Source organism: Ictalurus punctatus, chromosome 7 (genome assembly GCF_001660625.3).
Source record: "Ictalurus punctatus breed USDA103 chromosome 7, Coco_2.0, whole genome shotgun sequence".
NCBI classification, from domain to species: Eukaryota; Metazoa; Chordata; class Actinopteri; order Siluriformes; family Ictaluridae; genus Ictalurus; species Ictalurus punctatus.
Genome location: NC_030422.2, coordinates 21,435,712 through 21,445,099, shown reverse-complemented (window position 1 = coordinate 21,445,099; position 9,388 = coordinate 21,435,712). Strand labels below are relative to the sequence as shown.

General features: G+C 37.0%; 1 protein-coding gene across 1 annotated transcript; it reads right to left on the bottom strand.

Moving 5' to 3' along the window:
* Window positions 1-1,212: 1,212 nt before the first annotated feature.
* On the bottom strand, window positions 1,213-4,908 carry LOC128632977 (cornifelin homolog A). The gene is made up of 4 exons (XM_053681409.1): window positions 4,622-4,908; window positions 2,694-2,792; window positions 1,936-2,081; window positions 1,213-1,808 (listed from the first exon to the last, which is right to left on the bottom strand). Exons 2-4 carry the CDS (start codon window positions 2,788-2,790, stop codon window positions 1,719-1,721), a joined length of 333 nt encoding a protein of 110 aa, XP_053537384.1. The 5' UTR covers window positions 2,791-2,792; window positions 4,622-4,908; the 3' UTR covers window positions 1,213-1,718.
* Window positions 4,909-9,388: the final 4,480 nt, after the last annotated feature.

The following is a 9,388-nucleotide window of genomic DNA, read 5'->3' as shown; positions in this document are numbered from 1 at the left end:
GAGCAGTATAAAATACTTTATTTAGTTGGATTTAATTTATAAAGTTAATATAGTGCAAGTGGTATTTTAATAGCAAGAATTCTAAATTCAGAATAGTTGGATATATGCTTACTCACTGTATTTAATAGTACAGAATAGGGGTTTCATTTGGCTTATATCTATTGCATTATAAATGTGCTCATAATATGTACATGTTCAGGTGTTTTCCTCCTCACAGTTAGCTGTATGCAAATGATCAACTCTCTGTGCATCACCAATTTCTAAGACTGGCTTTACATCCTGATTGGAAGGTGAGTGATAACTTCAGGAAACGCATCTCTTTTCAACACCACTGCAGATCTCAGTTAAAGGACTGTGACACCGATGTGTGTTTATTGATAGACATGATATGTCCATTCACGTATGGTGTAGAAGGAGGCAAATTGTGCAGAGTACCAAATACCAATATAGAAATCTTGAGGAATTACATTTTAGAAAGTGTTTGCAATTGTGTATGTTTGCGTCTAACTGCATAGTAACATGATAATGGTAAATGGTCTGCACTTATATAGTGCTTTTTTAACATTAGCGGTTGTACAAAGTGCTTTACACTGTGTCTCATTCACCCATTCACACTCACACACCAATGGTGGCATAGCTGGCCTTAACTTGCCATCAGGACCAACTTGGGGTTCAGTGTCTTGCCCAAGGACACTTCATCATGTGGGGTCATATGGGCTGGGAATCGAACCGCCAGCCCTACGATTAGTGAGCAACCTCAGCCACAGCTGCCCCATGATGTCTGTATAAAACTATCTGTGCTTCATAATGTATATTCATATATTCATTCAAAAAAAAAATAGTTGTAGCAATTGTATCTGTCCTACCTAACCTCCATTACGTGATTTACATGACAATAGGATTATATGTTTTTGTAATTGCAAGAAAAAAAAATCAGAATTGTGAGATGTAAAGACGATAAAACTGGCTTCCATACAAAATGAATGGTATCTGTACATCTCTATATATGCACATGACTGGTCATAGAGATGACACAAGGATAATACATTACATCGGTTTCAACTCAGAAAAGTTATCAAATGCTGTCTTATAATGAATAATGTTTCATTTATGTATTAGTTTGTTTGTTTTTTTCTTAGAAAGACAATTTATACTGTTGCACTGAATGTAATGAATAATCATTTGGTAATTTCCATGAATCAAATGAGAGTGTGGTTTCAAATTTAATTTTATTCTTTTCAGCATATGGAGTTTCTTAAAATATTGACCATGTTATATATTCTAGGGAAAAGAATGCTACAAAATATGCTTGTTTGCTGGATGGGAAATAATTTCTCTGTAAGGTCCCATTGACATTGTATGTTAATGTTGCCTTTGCATTGCACATGTAGCCTATGTGCAGAGCATGCTAAAAAAATAAAAATAAAAATTTGGTCAAATGAATGAAAATTCACCATAGCTAGGACCTTTATTGATCTCCTTTTATAGAAATTCAAGTTATATATAAAATATATAAAATGTATGAGAGAGAGAAAGAAAATGTAGGACAACATTCAAAGATGGGGGGAAAAATGCTATATGCTGATGCACTTTTTATATAAAAAAAACAAACAAACAAACAAACAAACAAAAAAAACAAGCCCTTTTTAATCTAAAGTTTTGAACATTTGACATTTTGAAACTTAAAAAAGCTAAAGGGCAATTTCCACAAAAAACTGCTAGCCACGTGTCTTTATCTCACGTGACATCTGGCACCAGGCACAGGGGTAACAGCAAAGCATAGTGAAGAAGTCTTTAATGCCAGAGCCCTGAGAAAGACAAAGAATCACTTACAATGCTTTACCTATGTTATTCAAATTTTTTACTTCTCATACTGTTAATACCAGAACACTGTGAGTGGGTGTTTATGTATGTGTGTATGTGTGTGTGTCTCACTTCAATGTTATAGCGCTCCCTCATTTTGCTGCGAAGGCAGCAAGAGACGGCCAGACAGCAGTCTAGCAGGGGCATGCAGAAACACCAACCAAAATCAGAAACAGTCTGACACTGCAAACACGGCAAACACCACAGACCACAGCAACCTGCAACACACATACTGGCGGTAATTAAAATGCACTTTTACAAATTTAATTCCTCAGCTCACGTATGGAAAATAAGCAAAAGACAGCTAATTTGAAAATAATCTTGGTTATGACGTCATTATCATGAACTTGTTTATGTATTTCCATATACAAAGTGCTGTTTCTAATCAATATGTATGAGAAGGACTTCCCCATGTGCTGTGCCTGGCTGTCAAGATAAGCATAGAATGGCGGATGTTTTTAAGGAGTGTTTTGCTTTTCATTAATCAAAGTTACATCATTAGGAGGATGTTTAGGCCTTGAATTAGATTCTTGGTGCATGTGGCCATATAGAAGTATCATTCAAGCGGACAACTCCAAAGCAACTTCTTGGGCTAAAAATCCACTTTGCTTTTTTTAATATTCAACACCTACTGGGCCTTCCAACTGGTCTAACAATCCAGACTTCTTGGGCTGCAAAAATAAGACACTGCAATTAAGCATAAATAAAACTGCTAGGGTTGCTAGCATGTAAGCCATGTCCATATTAAAAATGAAATCACCCTGAAACATAAGTCTTGCAATTTGTTCAGAGTTCCGACTTGACGGAAAACCACATCGGTGCAAACTTACAGGTATTCATGTCAGATGAGCAGTCAAATAGGCCTGTGCTCCAGGTGCTTGAACTGTAGGTTGTCGTCACTTTGGTAATCTGCTGTTGGACTTCCATGACTGAAAAGAGGTGATGATAATTATTGCCAATTTCTACTGTCTGTGAGGAGTTTTGCATATCTGCATGGGTTCTCTAGTTATCTCCCACCTTTGCAAAAACATGCAGGTAAATTACTCCTAGGTGTGAATGTGTGTATGCATGGTGCACTGAGGTGACCTGCCATACTATCCAGCCTCATACCCAGTGTTGCCACAATAGGCTCTGGATCCACAGTGATTCTCACTAGGATAAAGCATTTACTTAGGTGCTGTAAATAATGGGAAAGTGTCTTCCATTTTCAGAGCACTTGAGCAGAGGTTTTCACACACTGCCAATGCTTAATATGAAAACCATGAGGTACTGGAACACCAAGCAAGACATGATCCAGCAAGTAGACACAAAAATGCTCCAAGCACTTTATGTAATACAGTAGTGCCTAATGCCTTCAAAGATCTAAGACCAAAAGCATAATGGCCACAGCACAGTGAGGATTTTAGTGACGCCATGGGAGGGCAGGAGGTGTCAACATTTTTGCTTAGAACACTGGGTATTAAAATATAATGCAAATATATCTAAACAAATACCGATATTAAAGGGGGGAAAATTTTTTCTAGATTGCCTAATTATCCAAATTCCTCCACAATAGGGGTGGGTGATATAACAAAAACAAAATAATAATAATAATAATAATAATAATAATAATAATAATAATAATAATAATAATAATAATAATAATAATACTTGAAGACATTTTGATTATGCATGATGTGTGTCATAATATGTAGGTTACGTAACCAACTGGCAACAAAACAGGAGTGTTGGGGTGGGGGTGGGGGGGCTTACTTGTTGTAAAAAAGGTCTGCAATTTTTACTATATTTTTTCTTTAAACTGAAAAAGGAATTTAAAAAAAAACAATGTAGTGCAGCATCAAATTAGCTGCTTTCAATTAGAGCATGCCACTGTAATTAAAAAAAGTTAGAAAAATATATTACAATGCAAGTGATATCTCAAAAAAGTGTATTGTGACATAGTTTGAGACATATCTTTATTACATCCTCATATTGCCCAACCCTACTCCACAACACAGTCATGTAACATGCAATTTCCTCCCAATGTGCTTGTCTGAACTGGCAGTTCAGTGGCCGTTAGAAATCCAAAAATGCACAGATACAATGCTGAATATTTTTAACGATGGGAAAACAAATTTCAGAAATGATTCCTTCTTTTTAGGATCTTTCTCTACCCCATCTCTTTTGCTTAATTCTTTAAGAAATTACAACAATTAATTTATCATCCATTAAATCCAGAGGGCCTTTCCATTTTGAAATGGAAAAAAATGGAAAATGAAAAAAATTATACAGGTCTTCTATTATGTTTCTGTGAAACAAACATAGATGGTTTCATATTCTGAAATATGAAAATTCAAATTCTGAGTTCTTAGCTTTTCCTTTGTCATTTCCCATTTTTAACATTAAAATGCAAAAGAGGGAGAGATATGAGGATTTGAACAGGGAAGCTGCAGGGAAAATATAGACATATACAGATGTGATCGTTAAAATAGTAGGCAACTCAGTAAAAATCACCCATAACAGTCATTGAAAGGTAGGCGACTGTCAAAAGGCTGCTATTCAAATTTATATTTACATGTGCTGCTAAATCTATGATAGTAAAGTTTATGAGTCTAGTGTGAAATCTGTGAAATATCCATGTGCAAAATAAAGCAAATCAGAGCTTTTAGAAGAGGATTAGATATCCACCTGTTATTTGAAGAAAGCAAGAAAAAAAAAAAGATTAAATGAAACCTTGAAACAAAATGAAATGAAACCTTACCATTTTATCTTACTTTACCTTATCACTGTTCAGTGTGGGATTTGCCCAGTGCAGATCCTCTACTGGCTCAGAATCAAGGCAGCTTTCAGTCACTGGATTATATTCTCTTGTGGGGGAAAAAAAGGGTTGGGGATTGTTTAGGAGTGTAAATTAATACTTTACCATTTGTATCAGCAGTAAAGAAGATTGTGGATATAAAGACCTCTCTGGGAAAAATATAGTATTACAAGCAACTTGTGTTCAGTTTTGCTCATTATATTTAAGAGTCGCAAGTCAACAGACATTGAAAAAGTATTGCTGAAAATCCCTACGACACTGCTGAGGTCAACGCCCACTGTTCACAGCTGTAGCTTGTTGTGACTCCAATTAGTGGCCTTGGAGAAGGGCTGTTTTAGTAGAGAAGTTTACTCTCTGTTCTTGGTTTGCTGCTTAGGAATTTTCATATGGTTTTGAGGCTGTGTACTAATGTAAGTTAACTTAATTTGGATTGTTTGAAATATTGTATGGGTTGAATTGTTGGTTATGCAATTTATTGTTGATTTGATTTATCTTTGTTTATTTATATTCCTTATGGATTTGTTTAGAAAGCAGTCTGATGCACCTATGCAATGATTATGTATTGGCATTGGTGAAATAAAACTATAAAAAGGATGTTGCCTCAAGGTTTTTTAACTGACGCCCCATTGTGATGCTCCTCCTGTGAAGCAGCAGTATCCTTAGAATCTTTTACAAGTAATATCTCATATGTCTCCTATGTTATTTCTGTATTACCCAAGTCAGTGTGACTGTCACATAAGTCAATAGTTGTGTGCAAAAATTAAAAAAAATATTTATTTTTTTATTGGAAAGGTAACTAGGTAAAAGTATCAAATTACAATAATTCTCAAAGTATACATTTACAAAAAATAATGCTCAAGTATAGTAATGAAGAACAGTTACTCAAGTATTGTCCACCCATGCTTATGTGCAATATTTACAATATGTGCAACATGTGCTACAGTAGTGGTTCTCAAACTGGGGGACTCCAGATGGCACCAGGGGGCGCACATAGAAATTCTACAACATTATACACACCTGTACGTAAGCCAAGATTGTCAACCTTTGAACTATCCATCCATCCATCCATCCATCCATCCATCTTCTATACCGTTTATCCTTCATCAGGGTCACGGGAGAACCTGGAGCCTATCCCGGGGAGCATCGGGCACAAGGCGGGGTACACCCTGGACAGGGTGCCAGTCCATTGTAGGGCACAATCACATACACACTCTCACACCCATTCACACTCTTTGAACATACCAATCAGCCTACCATACAACTCTTTGGACTAGGGGAGGGAACCGGAGTACCTGGGGAAAACCACCGCAGCACGGGGAGAACATGCAAACTCCGCACACACAGGGCCACAGTGGGAATCGAATCCCCGACCCTGGAGGTGTGACTCAAACGTGCTAACCACTAAGCCACTGTGCGCCCAACTTTGAACTATGATGTACATAAAAATGAAAACTATTAATAAATGCAATCAATTATACACGGCACACTAAAACACACACCAAACAGAGACGGAGATATACTAGTGACTGTTAGCCACATGCTGATAAAGCCTAAGACTATTTAAAATGGATAAGCTTTTAAATAGAGGACATAGTCTCTTAGCTGAGAAAGTTAATACAGAAGAGCAAAAAAATTAAATGGTGAAAATATGATGACTCTAGGGGGCCACAAATGGATGCACTGTACACAAGGGGGTCCTCACGCTGAAAAAGTTTGAGAAACACTGCGCTACAGTATATGTGAATATGTGCATGATGTGCCTATATATAGATATCAGGCAAGGGTGCGATGGTGATGAGATATGGGCCATGTCCTCTTATGGTCCAGTGTGTGGAAATGTCCAGTAAATAGCAGCTATTCTTAATTAAGAATGTGGACTGCTTGTGGTAAGTAACTTCTCCTGAGTGCCTCTGTTCTTGCTCATTTATTGTGAAAACATTTTCCTGACCAGAGAAGAGAGAATAGTTTATAGTTTGGATGAATGGGGTATCTGATTATTTTCCTCACTTTATCTCTAAACCGCTTTAAGTGGATGTCCTGCAGGTCAGAGAAAGCTCTGCCAATGTTATGTTTACATTTACATTTGACAGACACCCTTATCCAGTGCAACTTACAGAAGTGCTTTGAAATCTCTATCAATAAATACATCCCGATATTGGTTTACTAGGTCACGGACTAAGAATGCCACCATCTTACACGTCTTATAACTCTGTTGGGAGGTAATATAGGAAGAAAAACACAGAGACAACAGTATTTTTTAATGAAAAGTGCTAATTTAAGTACTTTAGGCTTCCACCACCTCAGAGCTAGAACAGAGAAGCATCTTGATGCATGCCTTACTTGTACCCCGAGAGATGGTGGCACCAGTCAAGCTCTGCTAGAGTTTCGGAGTGAGCGTGGTGCAGTGCGGTCTGTCATTTTTCAGGTAAGTGGGTGCTGGTCCATTTTTGGCTTTGTAGACGAGCATCAGTGTTTTAAATCTGATGTGGCAGCTACAGGAAGCCAGTGGAGGGAGCGTAGCAATGGAGTGGTGTGGGAGAACTTAAGTAGGTCAAACAGACCTACACTGCACAACCCATGAAAAGTGTGCATTTTAGCAAAAATCTCAAATGTAGATGGAATATGAAATACTAACAGTAGGAAACTCGGTAAAATCACCCATAACAGTCAATGAAAGGTAGGTGGCTGTCAAAAGGTTGAAATTAAAATGTATAATATTTATATGTGCTGCTAAACCGAAATCTTTATATATTATTTTGGTATTTCAAAACATATGCAGACTGAATAGATGATTCACAGACAACAAATTCAGCTGCCTTTTCTCTCCATATCAGATTCAAGAACCAAACCTGTGCATTTTATAATACATATTTTATTCTGTGGGTGTGAAATCACAATTTTTGCATGTAATATGGCGGGCATGTAACTTTGCATATCTACACCTGGCACATGCAAAAACAGACTCTGGCATTCTGCAAATACAAAAACACTGACATTCTGCTATTATGTTAGGCTAAATTTATATTATAAACTTATATCTAGACACAATCATATATCTAGCAATTTCTTTTAATTTGCAGTTAAAACACTAATAGTGTAGTATTTTAAAGGAGTCATATAATGCTTTTGAATGTTTTCCTTCTCCTTTAGTGTATAGTATATCTGTTTGTGCATGTGTACAATCTGCAAAGTTACAAAGCTCATAGTCTTCCCCAAAGGGATTTATTCTATCTAACAGTGAACACTGGTCCAGACCTGCCTAAAACGGCAGATATTACTTTCCACGTCTACATCACAATTTGAAATATCAGCATAATCCCGCCCAAAGGCAGCACGAAGAAATAAAGCGAGGCTTCAGTGAATTTAGTTGCCATGTCATGGAGATGCTGTGTGTTTCGATGCTAGCACAAAACCCCTTTGCTTTTCCTTCCGAAAATGGATGAAATTAGGAATCAGTGGTTACTGTTTATTTATAACGCTGTTCCCAAAATGTTGCTTGTGCGCATCGTATTTTACGGAGGACAGCTTCCTGAACCCGGGCGAGTAAATGCAGGCTATACACCAAGGCTACTCCTGAAAAAGTGGGACATTTCCCACTTTGCGTGGACAATCTTGCGCTTCTGAATCAGAGCCTTTAAGTGTGTTTGATTATTTTATGAAGTATCTGCTATTGACTGTCCAAATGCAGAATTTTGTGTTATGGCCTAGGGCTCAGTTGTAGACCTCTGCTAACGGGCTAGCTAATGTCATTGTTTGAAGTAGTTTTGATATTCAGCTGTGGGAATTTTGACCTATAAAGTGCAGATTAACACACATTCCCGTGACACAGTTACCTGTCTATATTTTGTGTCTTTTTGTCTGTCGATTTCATAAGACAAATTCAACCGTTATAACATCATATCTGAAAGATAAGCGAATTACAATATATAAACTTGCTACTCTGAAACGTTCTGCTCAAGTCATGCTTGAAAATTGAGCTGCCGAAGTTCGGGATTATGGTAAGGGGCATTACATTTCCGACACACGCTTGAGGTTTTTGGCCAATCACGATGCAATGAGTCAGCTGGCCAATCAGAGCACTCTGGGATTTTCAGAAGGAGGGGCTTTGGAGAAACCAGAATTCAATCGGGGCGTTTCAGGCAGCCTGGGAATAGAGGTACTCCAGTAATGTGTTTTCTGAACATTAAATTATGTTCACCTATTCTATTACACCCAATAAACAAAATAATGAACTTTTAAAAACTTTTTTAAAACATCATATGACTCCTTTAAACCTAGATGCGTCTTCACTATTTCTCTCTTTCCAGCAATCATCACTCCTCTAACTTCCATCCAAGTATTTCATGTCTTAAAGTAATTACATATTTCTTAGATGGATCACCATGTTGTGAAACCAGTTTACCCAGAAACTGACCGATCTTGCATGTAAAAGTAATTAGAATGTTATGGGTGGAGGTTATAATTTTCCTGAAATTCACTAAGCACAAATGAATCATATAGTAGTGATCTTGTGTTACTAAAATTCTAAAGTTACTAAAAACTATTTAATTTGTGCTATTTTTATTGGTTATCATGCATGTGTTTATTTCTCTTAAAAGAATACTCACAGCAGTCTGCATTATTAACCAAGCCTACTACAATCCACAACCCATAAAAAATGATATTCGACATAAATCATAAATCTATGTATGAATTTAGAATATAGATGATGTTCGTCCATCGGTGTCA

Bases quoted from the DNA above. Each gene is read 5' to 3' on its own strand.
- LOC128632977 (XM_053681409.1), bottom strand. From the start codon at position 2,790: ATGGAAGTCCAACAGCAGATTACCAAAGTGACGACAACCTACAGTTCA. The intron at 2,082-2,693 runs GTAAGTTTGCAC...TGTGTGTTGCAG, and splicing joins CTCATCTGACATGAATACCT to GTTGCTGTGGTCTGTGGTGT. The intron at 1,809-1,935 runs GTGAGACACACA...TGTCTTTCTCAG, and splicing joins GGGAGCGCTATAACATTGAA to GGCTCTGGCATTAAAGACTT.